Source organism: Sminthopsis crassicaudata, chromosome 1 (genome assembly GCF_048593235.1).
Source record: "Sminthopsis crassicaudata isolate SCR6 chromosome 1, ASM4859323v1, whole genome shotgun sequence".
In the NCBI taxonomy this organism is placed as follows: Eukaryota; Metazoa; Chordata; class Mammalia; order Dasyuromorphia; family Dasyuridae; genus Sminthopsis; species Sminthopsis crassicaudata.
Window position 1 is genome coordinate 477156970 of NC_133617.1, and position 27298 is coordinate 477184267.

The following is a 27298-nucleotide window of genomic DNA, read 5'->3' on the forward strand; positions in this document are numbered from 1 at the left end:
GCCCAGAGTTGTTGGTAATGTACTTGGTTCACACCTTTAAAGGAAGTACATTTCCTTGTAAGAATCCTAACACAGAGTCACACAATTAATGGGTATCTGAAGTTCCATTTGGTTATGGAAGCCCCCTGCTAGTAGCTGCTGGGAATCTAATTCTGACCAGCAGAATAGATCCCTTCACATGAGGGAGGATACAAGAAGAGTGAAAGGCAATTGCATTCTCTGACCTCTCTCCTCTTCCCTTGATTTCATTCCCAATCCACAAGCAGCATCTGCTGTCTGTAAAGATTGATTTTTAGTTCCTTCAAGTGTTATAATTCACAGCTGTGGGGACTTTTTCACTTTGGTGTGTTCCTTAACACCATTTGAACTCAGGTCTTCCTGATTTCATGCCTGGCACTCTGTGCACTATGGCACCATCTAGCTGTTAAAGATGGTTTTTAGTTGTACTATATTATTGTTATATTGAAGATGTATAATGATTTGGTTGACTTTATTTAGATATTTGTATACAACATATTTTGGAAGAATTTTTTAAAGTATTTTGATAATCTCTTGAATTTTTGATTTTACAGTTAACAACTATAAAATCTCTATGCATTTATTGTCCCTATTTTATAGTAAAGAAATTGAAACATGGGGAAGCCATTCTCTGAAAGGTACACTGAGTCATTTTAGAGGAATGACTATGAATTTGAGTTTCTATAATGTTGAATTCATTTTAGCAACTATGAGTTTCTACTTAGTTGGAAGTATTAATTTAATGTCTTAGATTATTAACTTTGATTCTGAGCTTCCACTACCATTTAAGTTGGGGAGGAAAGGAGGCTGTCTTACAATTTTTTATAACTTTTACTTTAATCAAAGCTTGTGGTCATTTTCTGATGAGAAAAATCAGGGACTAGGAATAGACAAATAAATTCACTTTTGCTTTTGTCCTGAGCCAAAATTTGAATTTTGATCTTCAGGAGTGAGATGTAATAACCATTTTGTTGCTTATTAACGTTGTTTTCTTCTTCCACCTATTAGGTCTTAGTTTATAGTTAAGATGTAAACTTTGACATGACACCTTTTGGTTCTCTTTTGAATATCCCATTTTTTCAACTTTGAGCCTCAATTGTTTGTTTTTTTAATGTGTGTCAAGCATTGCCTTTATAAACATCAATTATTTCTCCTGCTTATCATGCACTTTTAGAAGTTAAACTGTTAGCCATTTTATTTTGATTCTGTAGCAAAAATAAACCATAGGAGTTAACTTTATAAATATTTGCATCACTCTTATCTCCTGTTACTTAAGGTTGAATAAATCTTTTAATGTAATTGTCAGTTGTATTGCTTAAAAGCTTAACCAGTACCATTGTTCCCTTTGTACAGTTTTGCCCACTTTTGCCTGCTTAAATTGCCTTTTTTTTTTTTTTTTTTTTTTTTTTTGTGCATTTTGCTTGCTAAAGTACTGCAATTATGTTTTCAAAGAAAAGATTAATAGGTGATTGCTGAGCTTTCTGGGCACCTGACCTGGTAATTTTGGACTATACTCCTAAGAAGTTAATAATTGCTTTAGACCTGAGGGTACGTTCATATTGTTTACCTTTCCTGCCAAATTGTATCCGACTTTTTTTAAAAGCTACTATGTAATAATGAAAAGGCCTGAACTTAAGGTTTTTTCCCATAATTTAAAAAAGAGAACAATAGTCTTATTCTCTCTATAACTGAAATAAATTTAGTTCCTCTTCTTTATATAATGGACCCCAAAAGATTTTGCCTCACTATCTTTTCTTACTTAAAAACTAATGAACTCAACAGCACAACCACCTTGTGCTTTGATCTCCCAATGACAGCCATAATAGGTCACTAGAAAAGTGAAGACTGATGAATGTTCACTGCCACAGAACAATTGAATGATTTTCCATTGAGCAACAACAATCATTGCCTTAGGATACAGGTGCAGACAGTTTATTGTAGAAAGAAAAACAATTTTGACAGTAGGTAGCTAGAGGGATAAAATGTCTGAATTTAAACATCTGAAATGAAGGAACTATTGAAAAGGAAGGGTCTAAAAGAATCTTTTTTTTTTTTTTTTTAATTTATGCCTGTGGTCAAATAGGATTCCACTCCATATTTATCTTTGTAGAAAGATTTTTTTATGGTCTTTTACCATTTGTTGTTACTTTTTTATAATTCTAAATGGTTTTCTCCTGGAAATTAAAATTGGACCATGATTTAGTATAGTAGAATTTTAAAGTTTCTATATAGATTTTGTAGTTCCAAAACTATACTTAAGATATGTGTGTGACAACATAGCATTTTCACTCTTGTTGTTTGCTTGCATATTGTTCTTTATAATTTTTTTCCTTTTTGATCTGATTTTTCTTGTGTAGCAAGATAATCATATAAGTATGTATACATATATTGGATTTAACATATTTTAACATGTTTAACATATATTGGATTACTGGTCTCTAGGAGAAAGGGGGGGGAGGAAATTTGGAGCCAAGGATTCTGCAAGAGTCAATGTTGAAAAATTATTCATGCTCTTTTGATAATAAAAAGCTTTAATAATTCAAAAAAGGATACATGTGTGAGTATCTGTATGTATGTACTGACATTTACATAAGATAGTTTGGGATAGATGGAGAAATGAGATAGGTTACATTGAGTCAAATTGGTTATCAGAAAAAATCACTTGTAAACTTTAAAAATTCAATCTGCTGTCTTTTGTTATCTAAGCACAGACTGAGATTTCTTGTTGAGCAAAGGGATATAGTGGATTAAAAGGGGCAATAAACTTATTTAAACAATAAATAAGATATGTCATTTCAAAGAAATTACATTACTGTAAGAATAAATAGTAAAAGGGGAAAAGTAGGAAAGGGGGAAATCATTAGAAAATGTTGCTTTTTAAGAGAACATGCTCCTTAAAAGTTAATGCTTTATTGTTATAGTTACCATTTTTAAAAAATGTTGGGTTTTTTATAACATTGAAAGACAATTTGTATGTTCAGCACCATATTAGTTAATATATCTTTATAATCTTCCTTAAAATCATCAGCAAAAAATTGCATATATTCTTCTTAAAGCAAAATTTGTCCTTTTGAATTGGTAATAACATAATTATAAGGAAACTCATGAATGAAGACATACAAGTTAAAAGAGAATTTTTCTTGTTTTCATCATTTCCATTAGTGTTTAAGTATCCTGTTCATGTACTTAATGTTTCTTAAAGTTGTGATTTTTCTTTATTGTGAAGCAACAAATATCAGACAACAAGCATTTGCTATGTTCCAGGAACTGTACTAGATTTTAGCATAAGATGATTAAGGAAGAAGTGGTATTGCCTATAAATCTAATTTCCTATAGTGTAAATATTTTAAAATATTGTATTGTTTTTGCTGAATTTAGTTTGTGAACAAAGTTTTTTTAATTTCAGGGGTTTTTTTTTGTTTTTTTGTTTTGTTTTCTTTTTTCCTCCAGTGATTCGCCCAGGATTGGGATGTCGAGAACTTGTTTTCAGAAACCTCTCCAAAATTCTCCCAGCCATCTGTAATGATATAACAGACTGGGTTGTGGGAAATAGAGTAAAATCAGCTCAGCTTCTGGCTGTTTTGTTACTCCATGCAGAAGATCACATTACACAGCACTTAGAAATAGTGCTCAGAACCCTTTACCAGGCATGCTCAGATGACGAAAAGTCTGTGGTTAGCAATGTAAGTTAAATTTTTTAATATAATTTTCCTTAAACATAAAAATAAATTTGATCCCTCTAATCAATTATTTTTTAGAATGCATTTGTTTTAGCTGTTTACTAATATATATTTTTTTAAGACAACATTTATTGATAGTGGTTATAAACCAATTATCTGATAAGACCAATTTGCATCCAGTCATTGTTCTACATGGAATTTGAGACAGTGAAGATTAATTCAAAGCACATCACAGTTTCACAATGAAAATTAACTTAACTATATTACAGTGATTATTTTTCTTCCCTTCTTCTGTCCTTTTGACAGTTTCATCTGATTATTAGTACATAATTTTGAGTGTGTAAGATAGAAGTGAACCCCAAATAAGACAGCTTTCTTTCTTGATAAACCATTTTGGTAGGATACCTAGTAAAGTTGAACATTGGAGTACTATATGGATTCCAACTATGCACTATATTTCTGTCCTCCTTTCCAGTATTTTTTTTAGTATTCCTAAAGTTGATAATATTAATGGAGTTCTGTTTGTGATACTATAATAGTATTGAAACATCTGTCATATAAGAAAATTTATAAAAACTACAATTTAAATTATTGACTGTAGTTTTGCTGTCAGTATATACTGATGTCATCTAACCTAAAACTTTGTTCTCTGTACTGGGGTTTCTGACCTTGTAGTTGAACATTTAGAACCAGTTAGCTCAATTAATTAGAACAGTGTACTGATGAAGAGCTCAATTACTTGTGGACCAGTTGGTTTTTCTTGTGTTCATAGTCATAGTTAACCTCTGACTTTAGCTAGCCAATTTACAAATTTGTACAGTTGTTTTTGTTTTTTTTTAAATCAGCTATTAAAAAAAAAAGCAACATGACAGTATGAATGGAATAAATAAAAATCTATCAGTTACAGGGAGAAAATAGCATAATGTTATGCTATGCTAATAGTTAGCACAATGTCTGTAAATGCCCACCATATGCCTTTTTACTATGTGCTGGGGATACAAAAAAACAAAGAACAGTTCATATCCTCAAGGAGCTCACTATTTAATAGGGAAGTGCAATTAAAATGAAATTGTTTGAATTTACTTCATCTCTAGTTTATATCAGTTCTTGTAATGTAGCATTTTAAAGATTTTTAGAGAATTGATAAATATTAAGTGACATGTTCATGTTCATGCATCTAGTATGTGTCAGAGACAAGACTCAAAAATAGATCTTCTTGATTCCAAACCTAACCTTCTATCTACTGGGCTATATAACCTTCCTATATCTCATGGGATATAACATATGCTTATGTAATAATATAAAGTACAATATGATGTGATAAAGGTAGAGAACCAGGAAAATTTGAAATAGAGAATATTTTCAGCTGAGATCTGAAATAGAAGATATAGGACCTAAGCCAAACCATGAAGGAGAAAAAGTATTTAAAAAGGTAGAAATAATAGAGTACCATATATATATATATATATATATATATATATATATATTCTTGATGACTTGTTCAAAGACAACGTTAGGGAAGATAGATTATAGTTTAACTGGCAGTAGAAGTATAAGAAGGGGAATAATGGGAAATAAGAGTCTTAAAGAAGTTGCTCAAAACTTTTATACGTCTTTATTGAGAAAATTGAAGCTATTTGTTATGGGCTTTCTCTTTCTCATCTCAGAATCCTTTGACATCTTGGCTTTTCTCCTCCTTTTGTCCAATTTCTGATAATATATAGAACCTCTTTAACAAGGCCAAATTCTATACACTTATTTTTGATCCTATATTCCAACAGATTGCCTTATCAATTATCCCTTCTCCCTATCTATTTGTTTGTTTCCTAATACCTTTAAACATGCTCAGGTTTGTTTTTGTTTTTGTTTTTTTAATCACCTTCCTTAGGGCCTACCATTATTTGAAATTATCGTTCTATATTTTTCTTCTTTCAGCAAAAAATGTCATTTATTTTTTGTAATGTCACTCCTCAAACCTTTATCATTTGGTTTCTTAGCTCATCATTCAACTCAAACTTTTTTTCAAAATTACCTCCTAAGGTTGCCAAATCTAGTCATCTTTTCTGAGTCTATTCATCTTGACCTTTTGGCTTCAGTTGACACTTATTTTTCATTCAGCAAAAAACCACCTTTTCATGTTCCTAGCTCCTCCTGTACAATAATTGAGAAGAAAACAGAAACAAAACCTAATGCAAAACATAGTCAAAATAAATTTCCTCATTAACCATGTCCAAGAAAACTTATCTCATTTTGCAATCCAAAGTCCATCATCTTCCTATGAAGAAGCAGGTTACTTGTCATTGAACTGATGAGAGTTCCTAATTTTTTTAGTTTTTTTTTCAACTCTATTGTCATTATATAAGTTTTCCACCTGATTATATTTACTTTATTCTGCATCAGTTTGTACAAGGTTTCCCCAAATCTCAGAATCCTTCTCCATCATTTCTTACCACACAGTACTATTCAGTTACATTTATATACCATAACTTGTTCATCTCTTTCCCAATTAGTAGACACCACTTCAGATTCCCTTTCATTACCATCTGAATCAAAATTTCCATTCAATTGTGGTCTTTTCATCATGAATGTTTGAAAATCATCTTTCATTGAATGTCCACAGGTATTATATTCAGTTTTGCTGGATAGGTGATTTTTGTTGTAATCCTAACTCCTTTGCTGTCTGAAATATCATGTTCTAAGCCCTCTGGTCCTTTAATATAGAAGCTGCTAAATCTTGTTATCCTGATTGTGGCACTTCCCTAATGTCTCTAGATCAAGAAGTCTAGAAGCCAACAGCACTGCTGCTAACACTAGGGCCAGGGTTGGAGCCAGCACAGCTTGCACTGGGATTGTGCTGGGGCTCCCACCCTGACCTTTTCTGCTGACCAAGTCCTTTTTGATGTCTTTGGGCTGAGCGGTCTGGAAGTCACCAGTATTATCTCTGATTCAAAGGGCAGTCCTGCTTTCTGCTTTGTTGGAATTGGGTCAGGGACTGTGCTGGTGCAACCTGCAGCAGGACTGCATGCTGGACATCCACCCTGATGACTGTTTTTGAGCTTCCAAGTTGCCTTCACCTGGAAAATGTTCTACTCTTTCTTTTGGGGTGTTCTGATGCTCTAAAATTTGTTTAAAGTCATTTAAAGGAGTTTGGAGTGGCTTGGGGGAGAGGGTGGGTGAGTTCCTGCCTTTACTCTGCCAAGTTGGCTCTGCTTCCCATCTCTCCTATTTTTGTATATCAATTGACTTTCTATAGAACCAATTCCTCACTTAGTTCCTTGTAATATTCTCTCTAAAATGTAATATTCTCTTGTTGGGGTTTTCTTGGGGTCTCTGGAGTCAGCCTTCATTTCAGTTCAGTAATTACCACGTGAATAGCCAGAGGTTAAAGTCCAAATCCTTTATTGTCTCTTTCCAAGTCTTGTCTCCTTTTCTGGGGCCTGGTTAGCTTTCTTATAATCCAGATCCTTTATTATCTCCTTCCTGGGGCCGGGTAGCTTTCTGGAGAGCCTTTCAGTCTGGTCTTGGTTCCAAGAGCTTGCGCTCCCGCCTGCCTTCTCTGGCTTCTGAATCTCCCCGACTTCCAAGGGTTTGTGCTTCAGCTTCCAACCACAACAAAGGTGGAAGATGGAATGAATCTGTCTCAATTTCACTTAGTACCTTGTTTCAAGTTCTGGCCCATAACATCTCCTTGTAGGATTAAATCAATCATACTGAACCATGCTAAATTAAATAATTATTATTTCTATCAATTCCACTGACTTAGCACCTTGTTTCAAGTTCTGGCCCATAACAATTCTTTCCCCTTGAATCCCACTCCCCCACTTCTCCCCTTTCCTATTTACAAGTTTCTCTGCACCTCTGATATTTTTATGAGGAATGCTTGGAAGACTTGTGTTTTTTTAAAAGTCTGTTGATAATCATTTGTGCTGGATAAATTCTTCTTCTTGGTAAGCCTGTATCATTTGCCTTCTAGAATTTAGTATTCCAAGATCCTTAGAATGTGTCCTTGAGAGTGATCACTACTAAATTTTTACTGTTTAATTCCAACTGTGACTCCTCACTTATTTAAATTTTTTTAAATTTAAATTCTTTTTTCCTAACATTTGCAGTACTTAATTTTTTCCTGTACAAAGAAGCTCTGGATTTTCATCATGATATTCCTGGAAATTTTCATTTTGGTTTGTTTCAGGAAATGATTATTGAATTCTTTTTATTTCCTCTTTGACCTCTGAGGGTTCTGAGATATTTGGGTAGGTTTTTTCCCCAAGATTTCTTGAAATACAATCCCTGAACTCTTTTTTTCCCTTTGTCTTAGTATTCAGAATTTTTTTCCCCCCATGATCTTTTTTTCCAGGTCAATTGTTTTTGCTATCGTTTATCTTAAATGTTCTTTGTTTTTAATATTTCTTGTTGTCTCTTGGAATCATTGGTTTCTCTTTGGTTCATTTTAATTTTCAGGCTTCTTGTTTGCACCAAGCTGTTAATTTTCTTTTCAGTTCTTTTTTCCATAGTTCTCGTTTATTTTCCAATTTGGTTTCTCAAGTGCTCTCCTTCCATTTGTACAAACTTTTTTTTTAACTCTTCATCTTTAGTTTCATCTCCTCCAAGACTTCTAGTTCAGTTTGTGCTCAAGCTGTGTTTTTCCTGAGACTTTGCTTATAGACGTTCTGGAGTCATTCTCCTATAGATTTGTCTTGAGGTTCTTGCCATCATAATAGCTCTTTTTTGGGGGTTTCTTTTTGTTTGCTCATTCTTCCACCCTATTTCATGACTTTTGACTTGATGTTAGAATTGGACTCTACTATATTTCTAGAGGAAATGTTTGGGCTGGTCCTGGTCTTTTTTTGAGGTATTTATTGAGTGTTATGTTAGTCCAGGCTCTCAGTGACTGACTGGGAAATCTGCAAGATTTCAGTACTCCTGAAGTACTCATTCAGAATAAGACTGCTGTCCTTCTGATCTTAGCTCTACAGGTTCCTCATCTGGGCTTTGGTCTGGACAATCATTACTGCTGTATTCCACCTTTTATCAATCAGCTGGAAAACTCTGTTGGTTTAGAGAGACAGACTCATAGGTTTCCCTTGGGTCTGAGATTTCTACCCTCGTTATTCCTCTGCAGGCTGGGCTAGATCTTGGACAGAGATCCTACTTTGCTCCTAGGATCTGAGCCATATCCCTGTTGCTTTTTTCAGAATTTCCTTCTTTCTCAGTACATGGGTTCCCTACCCAGGAACATCATCCTGTGTTTAAGTTTTCATATATACATTCATTCATTTTATTAAAAAAAAAAATTCTTTTTAGTTTCAATTTCTCTTGCTTCCTGCCTTCCCTCCATCCACTGAGAAGATAAGCAATGTGATATCAATTATACATGTGAAATAATGCAAAATATATATCCACATTAGCCTTGTTGCAAAAACAATAAAAAGCAAGAAATATAAAGTGAAAAAAGTATTCTTTAATCTGTATTCAGAGTTCATTAATTCTTGAGGTAAGATAGCATTTTTTGTTATGGGTCCTGTGGAATTACTGTAGATCATGTTAATCAGAGTAGCTATGTTTTTTCACATTTGATAGTTAATACAATATTGCTTTTACCATGTACAGTATTCTTTTCATCCTGCTGATTTCATTTTGTATCAGTTCATGTCTTTCCAGTTTTTTCTGAAACGATCATGCTCAGTAATATTCCTTCACAGTCATACAACTTGTTCAGTCCCTCAATTTCCACCTTTACCAGTGGGTCCCCTTCTTAATTCTCTTGTCTTTGATTGGAAACTGATTAATAGGGCAACAAAGCTACTAGGTGGCACCTGTCCCCATGGCAGTACTCCATTATGGATCTGATGGTGCCTTCATCATCAGGTGGTATGGATCTGGGACCTTCTCTTATTCTGTTGCACAACCTCTCCCTAGGGATTGAAGAACTCCCCATGCCAGTTGGCTTCTTGACCAACTACAGCTTTAGTAGGTACAGGCTTGTGCTGACCTGGGCTGGAAAAATGACTCATTATAATGTTTCCTGGATTTTCATATTCAGTCTGGTACATTTTCTAGGTCTGTTTGAAATGAACTCAGCTGTACTATTTCCTACTACTCTACCTTCTTGGCACTGTCTTTGGCTTTTCATTTAACTCTCTTGATTTTCCTTCTGTTTAACCATTCATTTTTCTTTGCCATTTTATCATCTATATCATGCCTTCTAACTATAAGTGTTCTGTAAGACTTTGTCTTAGTCCTTTTCTTTCTTTCTCTTCTTTCCTTTCTGCCTTCCTTCCTCTCTTCTTTCTTCCCTTTTCCTTCCTCCTTTCCTTCCTTTCTTCCTTCCATCCATCCATCTGTCTTTCTGTTTATCTGTTTGTTTTTCCTTTTTTCTTGTTTCCCCTCCACCCCTTAGGCCTTCTTTCTGTCTCTATGGTCTCTTTCTTGGTAATCTCATCAGCTCCCATGGCTTTGATTATCCTAGTATATTTATTAATAGCTTACTATATGCCAAGTGTTGGGGTAGGAAGTAAGGATTAAAAAACAAAAACAGACTAGTTTGAGCCTGAAGCCGTTTATATTCTAATGGTGAAAACATGTACATAGGGATATAAGAAACATAAAACAAAGGCAAGGTAAACTTGAAGGAGAAGAAGATACTAAAAGAGAAGGGAAATAGGAAAAGTTTCATGTAGAAGGAAGCCCTGGAACAGAATCCTGAAGGAAATCAGGGAGAGCATTCCAAAATTAGGGAATATCCAGTGCAAAGGCATGTTAATGGGAAATGGAATGACAAGTTGAGTAACAAAAAGTCAGGGTGGCTGTATCATAGTTTGCATGGAGTAATGTAGAAGAGGATTGAGAACAGAGGATGGTCGGAGGGTGTGAAAAACTTTAAATTCCATTTAGGAATATCTCTCTTTAGCAGCTCTATGGAGAATGAAATAGAGGAAGGAGAGACTTGATTTAAGGAGAGCAACTATGACTTACTACAATGAGATGGTTCCTTTGAGAGATAATGAAGGCCTGAACTAGGCTAATGGTTCTCTGAGTAGAGGGAAAAAATACATAATAAATGAGAGATTTGGAATCAAAAACATCAAGTTTCCATAACTAATTGGATATGTGAAGTAAGAATGAAGAGTCAAGGATGATATCAAAGCTGTAAACCTTGGTGATTAGATGGGTGATAGTCCACTGGATAGTTACCAGGAAGTTCAGAAGAGGCTTGGAGAAAAAAGTTAATGAGCTTTTTTTTTTTTTTTTTGGACAGGAAGAGTTTGAGTTGCTTATAGGATGTCCTGTTTGAAATGTCCACTAGATAATTTTGGTTCAGGACTGGAACCAGAGGGAAAGACTAGGGGTAGATAGGTAAATCTGATAATAAACAGAATAGAGATGAAGAATTACACTTATGAACTTACAAAGTGAGGGAGATTAGAAAGAGAAGGGAAGAGATATTGAGACAGAATGTTGAGAAACACCCTCAGTTAATGTGCTTGGCATGGATAATATAAAGATTCTGTGAGGTTTTTGTTTTTGTTTTTCTGGTAAAAATAGTTAATTTTCTATTAAGATTTTATATATAAACTCCATTTATTTTCTTTTTTCTGAAAAATTCTGATAGATGACCATTCACTATATGAAAATTTTTGTTTCTTATCAAAATGTGCATACCTTTGATCCAGGTGTGCTACTACTGGGCTTATATCCCAAAGAAATACTAAAGAAGGGAAAGGGACCTGTATGTGCCAAAATGTCTGTGGCAGCCCTTTTCGTAGTGGCTAGAAATTGGAAAATGAAGGGATGCCCATCAATTGGAGAATGGTTGGGTAAATTATGGTACATGAATATTATGGAATATTATTGTTCTATAAGAAATGACCAGCAGGATGAATACAGGGAGGCTTGGAGAGACTTACATGAACTGATGCTGAGTGAAATGAGTAGAACCAGGAGATCATTATATACTTCAACAATGATACTGTATGAGGATGTATTCTAATGGAAGTGGATATCTTCGAAAAAGAGAAGATCTAATTCAGTTCCAATTGATCAATGATGGACAGAATCAGCTACACCCAGAGAAGGAACACTGGGAAATGAGTGTAAACTGTTTGCATTTTTGTTTTTCTTCCCAGGTTATTTTTACCTTCTGAATCCAGTTCTTCCTATGCAACAAGAAATTTGGTTCTGCACACATCTATTGTATCTAGGATATACTATAACATATCTAACATGTATAAGACTGGCTGCCATCCAGGGGAAGGGGTGGAGGGAAGGAAGGGAAAAATTGGAACAGAAGTGAGTGCAAGGGATAATGCTGTAAAAAATTATCCATGCAATGAACTGTCAAAAAAAAAAAAAGTTATAATTATAAAATAAAAATTTAAAAAAAAAAAAAGAAAGAAAAGAAAATTTTTGTTTCTTTTCTGGTATAATTACCTGTTTTTAGCAGGAATATTGGTATTTATTCTCTCTAGACCAACAGTTTAATTTGTTTTCTAAAGGACTGAGTATGCTTTTGGTATTCAATAAATCTTAATTGTTATGTTATGCAGCTTTCTTTTCTACTTGGAAAGGAGTTCCATTTACATCATTTTCTTCTAGCTTCACATTTCCATTTGAAGCAAGTGAATTGAGCCCTCCCAAAAGTCATAGCAGAAAACTACTATAAGACCAATTCTTAGTTATTATTTTTTAATCTCAGTTATGCTCACCCAGAGACAATGTGTTTTACCATGCTACTGAAGGTTTTATTTGGAATTCTAATTCAAAAACTATCTTGACAGCGTTACAAAGATAAAATAAAAATTGGGTGATTATTTAAACAAGCTGTTTCTAGTCATTCACATATTACTTCAGAAATTGAAGGGAAGAAGAGAAATAAATTCTAAATCTAGGATATATAATTTAGATTTATACTATCCTAAAAATTATATACTTTATTGCTATGAATTAAACTTTTTGTAAAAATTATCTGATGTTGAAAAAAAACTTATTTGTCTTGTGAGCTTTATAGTTACGTGCCAGAAAGATTTTTATGTGTGTGTGTGTGTGTGTGTGTGTGTGTGTGTGTGTGTGTGTGTGTATATAAATATAATCAGCACTTGATGAGTAGAAACAATAGAAGGCAATTGCTAAAACATTTCAAATGTGCAGGATTAAAGCAGACAGAAACCATTCAAGAGCAGGAAAGGAAAACCCATGGATATGTTATTTGTTCTTTGTGTTTTCAAAATAATCCTTTTAATTTTCACATATTTGGTTTCTCTTACAGTGTATAAAATCAGCAGAGCTGATTGGAACATTTGTCAACCCTGAAGTCTTTCTGAAATTAATCTTGCCAGCACTGAAAAAATCACTTCGTCCATCTTGTCTGATGGTCCTGGCTGCAGTTACTAGAGGCTGTTCGAGACAATCCCTTAAACCTCATCTAAATAGCATTGCCAGCTACCTGTCACAGACACAGATTTGTCAAGGATCTGAAGATGTAAGAATATTTACAAAATGGGAATATGTCAGAGTTATGCATTTGGCAAGAAGCATTTGGTGTTGCTATATATTTTGTTAATATCAAACTATGACTATTGGAATATTATGGCATTGACAATGTATCTATATGAGGCCATCAATTCTCTGATGTTATTGAGCTTTTCATTGTCACAAGATGCTTTTTCACCAGAGATGGTATTAAAAAACCTCATCAGATTTGAAGTTAGGGCTGGTTTTTGAATTTATGGTTTTGACTAGTATTGCCCAGTGATCATAGACAAACTCATTTTCTGCACCTGTTAAAGTGTATACTAATTCTTATACCAGCTATCTTACCAAATTGGAGAGAATACTTATTTAAAAAAAAAATATATATATATATATATATATATATATATATAGTGTTATTAAAATGTGAGCTACTCTTATTGATATATTGAAAATTCCATATCAGTTTAAAATCTTCTGATTTTAAACTGATTTCTTCAACATAAAATCTAATTCTCTCTCATAAGAATCAGTGTGGTACAAGTACAAGAACCAAAGATTTGAAATTAGAATCTGGGTTTGAATTCTGACTCTTTACTCTCTGTATTATTTGGGGACATTATCTTTCTCATCCCTTAGTTTTCTTGTTTAAATCACTGTAGTAGGCACTGGGATCCTAAGATAAAACTAAGATAGTCTCTATTCTTAATAAGCAACTCCTTTATCTCCACAACATCAGTATGAAAGAGTTAGGGATTTACTTCTTTATTCACAATCTACAGATGAAAAACTTATACCAAAAAAACTTTACACACTCAAAATTACATAGCACCATAGCCATAACTAAACTCTAATTTGGACCATTGCTGTAAACTTAGGTAACAAATCTTTCCTGTATTCCAAATTGTCATTCCAAATTGTATTTTATGTAAGTTAACCAATTAACTAATACTTTTGCATTTTTCATTATCTGATTTAAAATGCCACCCTAATGGAAGTGTTTAAAATGATCAAGCCTGACAAATTAATCTTTTATTATAAAATTTGCATTTGTTATGAATCTGCTCAATTTAAAATTATATTATTAATATATTATTCCCAGAGTTAAAACAATTTAGGTTATAGGTAATTTTTAGTTGCTTTTAGTTGGAAAAATTGCTTTGTTTTTGTTACAGGATGATACACTTATTACCTGAAAATATATGCGTAGGATCAGTTTTATAATATGCCTTGGTCATGTCAATTTACAATAGGACTCACCAGCTTTTCCCTTATATGTTAAGACTATGCCATAAGAATTTGGCATTTGCACCTGATTAGAAATCCAGGGTTGTTTTGAGACTTTGTTGACAGCTGCTGGATAAAAAGTAGGCGTTAAGTAATTCAAGGTAGCATAGTAGAAGACAAATTCTTGCTGATTTTGTCATTATGTGATGGCCACTGAATCTGTTAACCATTATCAATTTCTGAAATGTTAATACTGGAATACATTTTTAAGATTTTTGTTAAACATGGAAAAGATTCTATTTCAGCTATGTAATGCTATTGTATGAATTATTAATTTTTCAATTTTTCTCAGACAGCTTGGCCTGAATGTAGTCTAAGTATGCCCAGAGAAATCACATGATCTCATTTTGCTGTTTGTGGATTGTTTATTTGTTTTTAATCCTTTGATTCTCTTTCCTACAAATTCTTGCCCTTTATAAAATATTCTGGAAGCATAAAATTTATAAGTCTCCCAAGCATCAAAAAGATACATATGCCTTACATACCAAAAACTTTTTATCAGGAAAAATATACTTTCTTTGTGTTGGTCCCCACCAGATTTAATCACTTATTCAGAAATAGTAATCCTCAGGGTTAGAGAGCATGTTCTGTCTTCAAATCTAATGGTTTGTCCACTAAAAAAACAAATTTCCAGATATTTTTTCTCTTTTTAAAATTTTTTTCCCCTTAATAGTATTTTATTTCTTCCAATAACCTTTAAGAGACCTTTCAAAAATGCTCATTCAAAAAATACAGTTGTTTAAAGTTAACTCCTCAAAATTACTTTGATTTTGTCACTTTGTTATGTAAATATGTTTTTGATAACATATTCCCAAGAAACATTAAGGAGACTAGGAAACTCTTACTATAGACAGATTTCTAATGCATTTAAATGATTTTGCAGGAAAAAAAAGAAGACAGTTCAAATCCCTACCTTGATCCAAAGCAGTTCTGACTCAAACCTAGAGCAAAGGTCCAAGCATTTTATAATGAGTTTGATGAGTTTTTTTGTTTTTTAATGAAAACAGTGCTACCAGAAAGTTAATTTATTTCATAAAAGTGAAGAAAAATGTTTTAAATAAAACTGAAAATAATTCATATATAAAAACATAATTCATAGAGGTACAATTTAAATGGAAGGTCCGTTTGAAGGGGAATACCTCCTTTATTGTTGGCTGCAAGTCTTAAGTTTTAGTAAAAGGCAGTTTCCCAAGGGTCTTGAGCCAAGTCCTGCACCTGGAGCTTAACTGAAAGAAAGGAACTTGATCCTTTTCTTTGAAATGTTTGTTTAGTAACAGGTAAGTGAAATAAGGAAATATGTATGATAACTTAAATGTCTATTCCATTTTTCCATTATTCCATAAACAAATAGGGTTTGGTTTTTTCTTTTTAAAATATTTACCATTACTATATTGTTAAAATCTCTTCTTATGTACACAGATATCAAATGTACAAGTTTAAGACAATTTTGTATATAGCATTCAATCAATACATAGGGTAGTATTCCTGTTATAATTTTTTTCCTTGAAAGATATTGAAAATTCACTGACTAAAATTTTATTACAACTAAGAAAAACTATAATTTAAAAATATATAATCATTTTTACCCAAAAGATTTTTCTATATCAGTTCCATTTTCAAATGTTCACCTGTTGAAAATCTCACATATATTTTTATTTGTGTGTGTACACATATCATAATAGATATAGTATATGTGTGTATCTGTATTTCATGAACCTTAATTTTTGCATATGTAATTAGGCAACATAGCTAGAGTAATATAGACTTCTACTTTTTAAAAAATTGGATTTATTAACTCTTGTTTATAATTTGATACCCATTTAAGTAAGTACTTATGTCTAGACCTCAAAGTCATTACTCTGAGATGAAAGGAAACCAGACAAAGTATTTGTAAGCAAATCATAACTCAAATAAAAGGAGGAAAATAAAATTTTAAATAGAGAACAAAAGCATGCTCACATTTTAGCTCAGGTCTTTGGCTGATAGACCCATATCCAAACCTACATTCAGCCTCAAAGTTCCCTGTTCCATCCATCCAGGTTGTTTAAGATTGATATTCCATCCAGACCCTGGCCCAGTTATAGTATACAGCAATAATTTGATCTGTCAGCAATAATTTATTAATGTTTAATGTGGGATGCCTTCAAGGAAAGAAATGGATAAAGCAAAATTTTTGTGCCCTACTGGATTTTAAAATTTAATCATCTTGATTATGATAGTTATTTTGAAGGCAAATAAGCAGTGTAGCAGATAGAATGTCAGATATGAAATCAAAAAGTTTGAATCCTGCCTCAGATGCTTACTGGCCATGTGACTTCTGGCAAGCTACCTTCTATTAGCTTTAGGTTTTTTTTTGTTTGTTTGTTTATTTTTGAGGCTGGGGTTAAGTGACTTGCCCAGGGTCACACAGCTAGGAAGTGTTAAGTGTCTGAGATCAAATTTGAACTAGGGTCCTCCTGAATTCAAGGCTGGTGCTCTATCCACTGCGCCACCTAGCTGCCCCTTAGTTTCTTTATCTTAATATATTATAGCACCTACTTCACAGTACTGTTGACTGGATCAAATCAAATGAGATAATATATTTAAAGAGCTTTTTGAACCTTAAAGCACTATATACTAAAATCATAGGATTTTAAACTGGAAAGGGACCTTTCAACTGATATAATTTGCTCATTTTACTGATGAGGAATCATACTCAGAGAGACTGATTTATACAAGATCATATGGCTTAACCTAATCTGTCATATAATTTTAAATGATTAATTGTATTACTTGCACATTTTCTATAGAGCCATTATATGGAGCAATTGCTTTGTTGTGTACAAGCATTAATTCAAGTGGGTCAGGAAGATTGCAAAGAATCAAGTTTGCAACTCATGGAAGTTTTGGTGACAGTCATGGCAGTCGCAGGTGCCGCAGGCCTTCATGATAAGGTGAGTTTAATTGAGAACTCCCTTCTTTCCTTCTTGACAAGATGAAGCTTACTACTAGAAAGATGATTATTTCTCCAAATGAAATGGAACTATCTTCTATAAATCTTTTCTGATCTTGAGTTTCAAGCCTCAGGCACACATGACTCAAACTGACTAGCCAAGATTAAAGAATTTAGAACATTTGGAATGAGTCACTCAAGATGTGGCCTTAGGGTATACATAGCATTTTATATAGCCTCCAACTGCCAATTTATTTTAGTATCTAAGAGTGAAGACAAAATTAAATTGGAGTCTTAATTTTAGAATCTTTGGCAAAAGAAGCATGCAACAAATCTGCTATAAACTTTATTCTATGCATTTAAGTTTTCATTAAAGAAAAAGTACTTTCATTTGTGGCTAAATGTCAAGAGTGGGAAAATAATACTATTATTTCTCTACTCAATTGTGATCCAATTTTACTAAGTAATTTTTTTCTCCATTGTTTATATGGATGCATAGATATACATACACACTACACACACACTCACTCACTAACCTCTGAACTTCCTCCAAACTTCATAATTGAAAGGATTTGCTGGAATGATTTGTCATTTTCCCTGTTTTAATCATATGCTGTTTTCAGGCTGAAAAGCATTTTTTCTTTGCTGTTTTCTCTATTTCCTGATTGACCTTAGGCAATTTTTCTCTGAAACTTAGTTCTGCCATTAGCATGACAAAGTGAGACCTTCCCAAAGAATTTAGAAGACCTGGTGTGCCTTACCTGAAGCTTTGTATTTTAGGAATCTCTTTGCATCCTCTCACCTGTTTGGTACCTGTTTAAACTTTGTTTCATTTCTGTTTTTACAAACAATCTTCCTAAAGGGCATATGCTTAGGAGACAGGTTGTCACTGATAGGGCCATAAATACTGGCAAAAGATAGGCCCTGGAAATATATGGTGCCTAGCAGCAATAGAGAAGGAAGTTGAACCACCGTCAAATTAAGAAGCAGGTTTTGAAAAACAGACTGGGAGAGGCCACCAAGGAGTTATCATAAGGGTGACTTGAATACTTCCTAATATTTTTAAGCCCTGAGGAAAAAGAGGAAAAGATACAAGTTAAAAGGAGGCCTACTTTATCAACTGGACATCTTTAATAGATTGCCCCTGGCTTTAGAAGCTGGCTAAAGTCCTTTTTTTACTTTAAAGTCCAGGAAGAGGTGAAAGAGCTGAATAAAGGGGAAAAAAATCAATTTGGTGAATTTATTGTTTAATGTTACTCAGGTGGAGAATTTTTAATATATGATATGAGTCGTTTGGTTTGAAGGGTTTTTTTTTAGTGGTGGGAAGAATAGAAATTTGTGCCCACCTCCTTAAAAAATGATAATTTCTTTCCTGTAGTTCTGTGTTCCAAATTTCGAGTGAAAATGCTGTATAATACAATAGTCTCCCGAAGTATTTTGAATTTATGTAGAATTACCTTTTTCTTGACTTTTTTATTCTTAATTGAAACAGGAAAAACATTTCAGGCATCATTATTTCTAGCCTTTCTTTCTCCCCACTTTCTAGTTAATCAAGAGAAAGAAAGAATGAATTAAATAAGTCTCTTGTAACAAATAAGCATAGTGAGGTAAACAAAATTTGCATGGTGGTCATGAACCAAAATAATTATCTTTCTACTCCTTGTGTCCATCATAAGCGGTGAGGGGCATGCTTCATTGTGGGTGCTCTGAATAAATGGTTAGCTTTGTTCAGAGTTCTTGGAGTTTTTCAGAGGTGTTTGTCTTTACAATGTCACTGTCTTTGTATATATTGTTTTAGTTCTGCTGTCTTCATTGTGTCAGTTCATATGCTACCCCAGAATTCTTTGAAATTGTCTCTTCATTTCTTCTCATAAATTCATATTCATCATTCACGTTCATATTCCACAGTTTATTCAGCCATTGCCCAATGGTCTAAGAGACAATCCAAAGCACAATTTTAGGTTTTAATTCTTTGCTTTTCTTCTTTACACCCTCCCTTTTAATGTCTTCTTCAGGATCAGAAATGTGAGCATTCCATTATGTGACTTCCTTATTATGTTTCTTGGCTATCCATTCTCTTCTCTATCCCTGCTTGTTTCTCTGTTTAGTTTATAATATATTTCTACACCAAACTTTTGTGTACATTTGTGTGTGTTCAATCTTTCTTGTCCTTTTCAGATAAAGAGGATGCTTGATCTCCCCACTTTTTCTTCCATACTTATATCCTTTTCTTTTTTTAATTTTTTATTAATTTTATAATTATAACATTTTTAAATTTTATTTTATTTAGAATTTTTTTTCACAGTATATATGCATGAGTAATTTTTTTTTTAATAATATTATCCCTTGTATTCATTTTTCCAAATTATCCCCCCCTCCCTCGATTCCCTCCCCCCGATGACAGGCAATCCCATACATTTTACATGTGTTACAATATAAACTAGATACAATATATGTGTGTAAATACCATTTTCTTGTTGCACATTAAGTATTAGATTCCGAAGGTATAAGTAACCTGGGTAGATAGACAGTAGTGCTAACAATTTACATTCACTTCCCAGTGTTCTTCTCTGGGTGTAATTATTTCTGTCCATCATTGATCACCTGGAAGTGAGTTGGATCTTCTTTATGTTGAAGATAACCACTTCCATCAGAATACATCTTCATACAGCATTGAAGTGTACAGCGATCTTCTGGTTCTGTTCATTTCACTCAGCATCAGTTGATGTAAGTCTCTCCAAGCCTCTCTGTATTCCTCCTGCTGGTCATTTCTTACAGAACAATAATATTCCATAACCTTCACATACCATAATTTACCCAACCATTCTCCAATTGATGGGCATCCATTCATTTTCCAGTTTCTAGCCACTACAAAAAGAGCTGCCACAGACATTTTGGCACATACAGGTCCCTTTCCCTTCTTTAGTATTTCTTTGGGATATAAACCCAGTAGTAGTACGGCTGGGTCAAAGGGTATGCACAGCTTGTTAACTTTTTGGGCATAGTTCCAAATTGCTCTCCAGAATGGCTGGATTCTTTCACAACTCCACCAACAATGTATCAGTGTCCCAGTATAACATTTTTTTTGACAGTACATATGCATAGGTAATTTTTTACAACCTTATCCCTTGTACTCCCTTCTGTTCCGAATTTTCCCCTCCTTTCCTCCACTCCCTCCCTTAGATGGCAGGCATTCCCATACATATTAAATATGTTATAGTATATCCTAGGTACAATATATATGTGCAGAACCGAATTTTGTTTTTGTTGTTGTTGCAAAGGAAGAATTGGATTCGGAAGGTAAAAATAATCTGAGGAGAAAAACAAAAAATGCTCATAGTTTACACTCATTTCCCAGTGTTCCTTCTCTAGATGTAGCTGATTCTGTCCATCATTGATCAATGGAATTGGATTAGCTCTTCTCTATGTTGAAGATATCCACTTCCATCAGAATACATCCTCATATAGTATTGTTGTTGAAGTGTATAATGATCTCTAGTTCTGCTCATTTCACTTAGCATCAGTTGATGTAAGTCTCTCCAAGCCTCTCTGTATTCATCCTACTGGTCATTTCTTACAGAACAATAATATTCCATAACATCCATATACCATAATTTACCCAACCATTCTCCAATTGATGGACATCCATTCATTTTCCAGTTTCTAGCCACTACAAAAAGGGCTGCCACAAACATTTTTCTTTTTACCCTTTTACCCATTTTATCCTTTTCTAACATATCCCAATTGTGAGAAATACTAAATTCCATTTCATTTGTCTTTGTTTCTACACTAGTCCATTCCTCCTTTACCATCCTTTTTTCCCCCTTAAAAGAGAACTAATCCACTACCTAAGACCTGCATTTTTCTTATTTAATTCTCTCACTATCTTTCAAAGACATCAAAATTCTGAAGAGTATACATTTTTACTTCCTCTTTAACATTATTAGCACTAGTTCATCATACAGTTCTTTCCAGTTACTCAAATTTATCTTTCTAGGATTCTCTTGTGTTTATATCCCAAAATTCCTACTCAAGTTTGATCTTCTCATCAGAAATGTTTGAAAGTCCTTTAGTCCATTAAAAATCCTTCCTGTCTCCTACCTCCCTATCTCCCACCCTGCCATATTGGATTATATTCAGCTTTACAGAGTGAGTTTTCTTTGTTGCAAGCCTATATCTTTTTCCTTTTGGAATATTGCATTCCAAGATTTCTCATGCATAGTAGAAGTTGCCAGGACTTGTATGATCCTGCATGTAGTTCCTTGGCACTTCAAGTGCTTCTTTCTGATTATTTGCAATATTTTTTGTTTTATATAGGAGCTCAGTATTTTGGCTCTGATATTCCTGAAATCTTTCCTTTTGGAGTTCCTTTTATTTATTTATTTATCTGTTTGTTTGTTTGTTTATTCATTTATTTATTTATTTTTATTTAGAATTTTTTTCCCACGGTATATATGCATGAGCAATTTTTTAAAATAACATTATCCCTTGTATTCATTTTTTCCAAATTAACCTCCGCCTCCCTCCACTCCCTCCCCCCGATGACAGGCAATCCCATACATTTTACATGTTTTACAATATAAACTAGATACAATATATGTGTGTAAATACCATTTTCTTGTTGCACATTAAGTATTAGATTCCAAAGGTATAAGTAACCTGGGTAGATAGACAGTAGTGCTAACAATTTACATTCACTTCCCAGTGTTCCTTCTCTGGGTGTAGTTATCTCTGTCCATCATTGATCAACTGGAAGTGAGTTGGATCTTCTTTATGTTGAAGATTTCCACTTCCATCAGAATACATCCTCATACAGTATTGAAGTGTACAGCGATCTTCTGGTTCTATTCATTTCACTCAGCATCAGTTGATGTAAGTCTTGGAGTTCCTTTTAGGGAGTAATTGGCTGATTCTTCCAATTTTTATTTTGTTCTCTGGTTTAATAGATCTAGGCAGTTTTTGTTTATTATTTATTAAATTTTTTTCCTTATAATTTTCAGGGAGTTAAGTGAGTTTAAATGATCTCTTTGACCTGCTCTTTAAGTTAACTGTTTTTGATAATCATTTCCTTCTGTTTTATTTTTTATTTTTTCATTTTCTTCTAATATTTTTTCTTTTCATGAAGTCATTGATTTGTTTGTTCTGTTCTGGTTTTCAGGAGTTTTATTTCTTTTATTTGCATTTCTTTAATCAATAATTATTATGTATTTTTAAAATAATAGCTTTTTATTTTCAAAATAAATGCAACATCACTTTGTAAAACCTTGTGTTCCAAATTTTTCTCCGTCTCTTCCCCACACCTCTTCCTTCCCCTGGAAAGGAAGTATTACAATATGTGTTAAACATGTATAATTCTTCGGTACTACATATTTTCCACATTTATAATGCTACACAAGAAAATCAGATTAAAAAGGAAAAAAAATAAGAAAAAAAAGAAAAAGTAAGCAGATAACAAAAAAGGTGAACATACTATGCTGTAATCCACATTCAGTCCCCACAGCCCTATCTCTGGGTGCAGATGGCTCTCTCCATCACAAGTCTATTGGAATTGGCCTGAATCACCTCGCTGTTGAAAAGAGCCACGACCATCAGAATTGATCATCACAAAACCTTGTTGTTGCTGTGTACAATGTTCTATTGGTTCTATTCACTTCACATAGTATTATCAGTTCATGTAAGTCTCCCCAGCCCTCTCTAAAATATCCTGCTGATTGTTTCTTATAGAACAATAATATTCCATAACATTCATGTACCACAACTTATGCAGCCCCCCTTGCCCAACTGATGGGCATCCACCAGGGGGTTCATTTCATGGATAAAGTTTACCACTTTCTCTATTTATTCTCCTTTCTATCCTTTTCTCCAGAGATTTATTTCATTTTTTTACCTCTTAATTTCTTTTAGATATTCATGTAGTCCTTGTGGAAAATGGTTTGTTTTTTTGGTTTTTTTCCCTTTTGTTTCTGTATTTGCAGTTATTGTGGAGCTACTTGTTTTTTCTTTTGGGGAATTCTCTATTTGCAACTTTGTACTGGTCTTTGATTTATTATTTCTCCAGCTTTAATTCCTGACTTAGATTTATTTTTATTTTTTACCAGAGGTAATTTCTCTTCCCTGTTGAGTGAGGTGATTGGCTCTGCTTGGTTTTTGTCCTAGATCCCCTAAGTTCCTATACTGACCTCTACCTATGGGGTGTCTTCCCTCCTAGTTTCCCTCCTTGTTAAACTTTAATTGCTATCTTTTGTTTTTTCATCACTTAAATTAATCCTATGTATTCATTCCCTTCTTCCCCCTCCAGGAGACCTATCCCATATAACAAATAATCTTTCCCTCCCTCTCTCCCTCCCTCCCTCCCTCCATTCCTTTTTTCCTTTCTTCCTAACAAAAAAGAGGAGGGAGAAAATGAGTAAAACCAGTCGGTACCATGTTCCACTTCTGTGACTTCCTCTCATCTTTGAAGAGGATTAGGGAAAAAGTCTCTTCTTCAGAGTCATATTTGTTCTTCAGAGTCTTTATAATTTTGCAACTTACATTTTTAGCTTTTTTTGTTGTGCTGGTTTTTCGATTTACATTGTTGTAGGCATTATGTATATTGTTTTCTAGTCTATTGCTTGCTTCATTGCATCAGTTCTGTCTTTCCATACTTCCATATCTAGTCATATGTTATTTCTTTTCTTCTTGTTGTTGCTTACATACAACACAGTAATATTTCACAACATCTATGTACAAAAATGTGTTTAGCCATTCTTCAACCATGGTCATCTACTTGTTTCCATTTATTTGCTACCACAAAAAGTGCTGCTATAAATATTTTGGGGTTTATAATGCCTTTCTGTCAATGACATCCTTGGGATATGTGTCCAGCAGCAGATGAGCATGACTATTCCTGAGAAACTTCTTGGTGAACTGAATGAGGCATAGGACTTAGTGTCAGAAAGACCTGGATTCAAATCCTGCCCCAGACACTTAGCAGATGTTTGATCCTGATCAAATCACTTAAGCTCTCTGAGCTTCAGTTTATACTCTGTTAAGTGAAGGAGTTGGACTTGATGGCCTCTTAGGGCCCCTGTAGTTTCTTGTAAAAATGTAAATTTAATTTAATGTAATCCATGTAAATATAAATAGTCTCACATGTTTAATAAAGATGTAACGCTGGAATATTCCTTAAAGGGACTAATCCAAGATTTTATATATCACAGGTTCAGGAAACAATGAACTTACTAGCTCTGATGCAAAAATGTGATGGGACTCTGGATCTCTATCAGCAGCATATAGACCAGCTTATGGAATGGCTCACTTTATCACATCAGAATTGGAATTGTCATTCGGTTGAACTACTACAGTTTGAAGTAGTTGTCACTCAGTCAGGTAAGCACCTCCTCAAAGGATTATTGTATGTAGGTAAGAATATATAATATTAGCAGCATCTTAAATTATTGTCACTATTAAGAGAAGTTTTCTTGTTACACTTTATTAACTTTATAGGCATGATTTATATTAGTTCTCTTTGACATTTGTGAATTTCTCTCTTTTTTCCTTTTTTTTTTCCTGAGGCTGGGGTCAAGTGACTTGCCCAGGGTCACACAGCTAGGAAGTGTTAAGTGTCTGAGAGCAGATTTGAACTCGGGTCCTCCTGAATTCAAGACTGGTGCTCTATCCATTGTGCCACCTAGCTGCCCCTTATTTGTGAATTTCTCAAGAAAAATACATGTAACTTTTTGTTTGTGATGATTATCTAACCATTTTGTCAAATGAAAGTGTGTGATTTGTTCTTTTAAAACTCTCCATTGGTTCATGCTGAAGTTTTTTTCCTGTATTCTGAAAAAGATGAAGAATGGAATAAATTTCATGTACTTTTTTCTATCATCATTTATGCCATAGGTATATACTTTTAATGTTAAACCTTGAGAATATGATAATCTTTTACCTTATTTAACTATTATCTTAAACATCTATGTAACTTAACATCCCCAACAAAATTGAATTTATCAGCCCACTAAATTTTTTATGTAAATAGGTAAAATTGTTGGAATGTTTTTTCTCTGTTGCCTTAAATTTCTGTTCTGCTATAATTCAGCTCTGAAATTTTAGAAATATTTCCCAGAAATATATAATATTTTTTATAATGTTTTCATTGCATATTTAAAGTAAACATCCAAAATTTAGAATTCTATGATGTACATGATTTTTCTGCATGTGATATGTGTATGTATATTTGAATTTTTAAGAAATATGTGTCAAATTTAATTAAAATTTCATCTCCTTTTAAACTGATTTTTCCATAAAGCTTTCCTCCCACCCCATTTCACCCAAGTAATTTTCCTAACAATTTTTTTAATTTTTAATTTTTAAGGACATTGATGCTAACTATAGAAAACAACATGAAATATCATAATTTATATATATTGATCAGTTTTTAGATAATTTATGAATTAATCATTTAGAATTTAAAGAAGCCTCAGAAAATCTTTTTTTAAAGAGGAAAACTGCCATATAATAATATTTAATGAGGTTCAGTCTCACATATTATTCAAAGAGTGAGAATTAGAATTCATTCCAGAATTAAGAGTTGCAATTTCCTAAGTTTATTCCTTATTAAACATTAGTTATGTATGTGTGAAGGAAAAGACATTTGCCATTCAGAAAAGAAAGGCCATGACCAAAGCTCTGCTCTCCAGGCTTTTCCACTCTTGGTGTAGTTTGGGGGGGATGAAGGGAGGTGATTAGGGAAGAGAAGGGGAGAAGTAATAAAACTATTTTCAATCTCTGTAAAATTAAAAATCAAAGAACAAAACAATGTGGAACTTTAAAAATATGATAGATGATGATAAGTTTTCTTCTAAATGTTGAATGCTTCAAAATAAAGACAAGCAAGTGCAGTTTGTAGAAAAGAAGAGGAAAGGTCACTATTAGCTATAATTTCTAGGAAGGATTTCTTGGAAGAGGTAGTTAGTACCTGGTGCAATCCTTGAAGGCTTGGTAGGACTTCCATAAATGAATCAGTCAGCCAACAAACAGTTATTAAATTCTGCCTATGGGCCATTGTGCTAGTTTTGAGGGATAAAAAAACAAAAATGAGTTAATAAAAGTAGAAAAAAAGTATGTGCAACATAGATATCTTTTATGTTGGAGAGAAAAATCTATATAGAGGGACATGATTAAAATCTAAATGGAGAGAGAAAATAGGGAAATTTCATCGATACTAGATAGCAAGTTAAATTTCTGTGTTTGAAATTATAGAATTTCACAGTAAAATTTATCAGGAAGTAGTTTGATCCTTGATTATAAATGTCAGAGACTTTTGTTTTAGTTTGGTTTTTGCTGAAGTAATTGGGGTCAAGTGACTTGCCCAGGGTCACATAGCTAAAAAGTGTTAAGTGTCTGAGGTCAGATATAAACTCAAGTCCTCCTGATTTAAGAGCTCATGCTCAGTGTCAGACTTTTAAAGAGCAACTTTAAAACTTTTAGTGATACTGTTTTGTTTTGTTTTAGTTCTTTGCTTTAAACTTTTGGCATCTCTCTCTTTGCATTATTACAATAGCTATTTCATACTCTGTTTCTAAAAGTTAATCCCAGTGTCCAAAAAGGATCAATTGCTGGATCCAGAATGTCTTTTCTAAAGTAAGACTCCTTAGAAAGTAGTAAATAAGGGGCTGATTGAATTTGCTTCTTAAATTTCTATACCAGCAAACTAGTGTGAGAAGAAAAAAAGTAATTAATGCAGTTGAGATTATATTGAAACTTTTTAGAATGTTTTCATTTTGATGATGTATCTATTAGCTCCTCATTTTGTATTGACCTTGTGGTATACTTGCAAACAAATTAAATAATGAGTATTGTTTTATCTGTTCTCTACTATTGTCAGATAAGTAAGACAAAAACAAAAAGAGAAGTGAGAAGGAAATGGGTTTAAAAT

The 27298-nt window shown here is 33.4% G+C and overlaps 1 protein-coding gene across 1 annotated transcript in view; it reads left to right on the forward strand.

Annotated features, from left to right (window-relative positions):
* The window catches only part of DNAAF5 (dynein axonemal assembly factor 5), a 59901-nt gene that overhangs the window by 17453 nt on the left and 15150 nt on the right, over nucleotides 1-27298 (forward strand). Inside the window, exons 5-8 of the mRNA XM_074281092.1 lie at nucleotides 3469-3701; nucleotides 12961-13173; nucleotides 17240-17383; nucleotides 24582-24750. Coding sequence (XP_074137193.1) covers nucleotides 3469-3701; nucleotides 12961-13173; nucleotides 17240-17383; nucleotides 24582-24750 — 759 coding nt within the window. The remainder of the gene's footprint in view (nucleotides 1-3468; nucleotides 3702-12960; nucleotides 13174-17239; nucleotides 17384-24581; nucleotides 24751-27298) is intronic.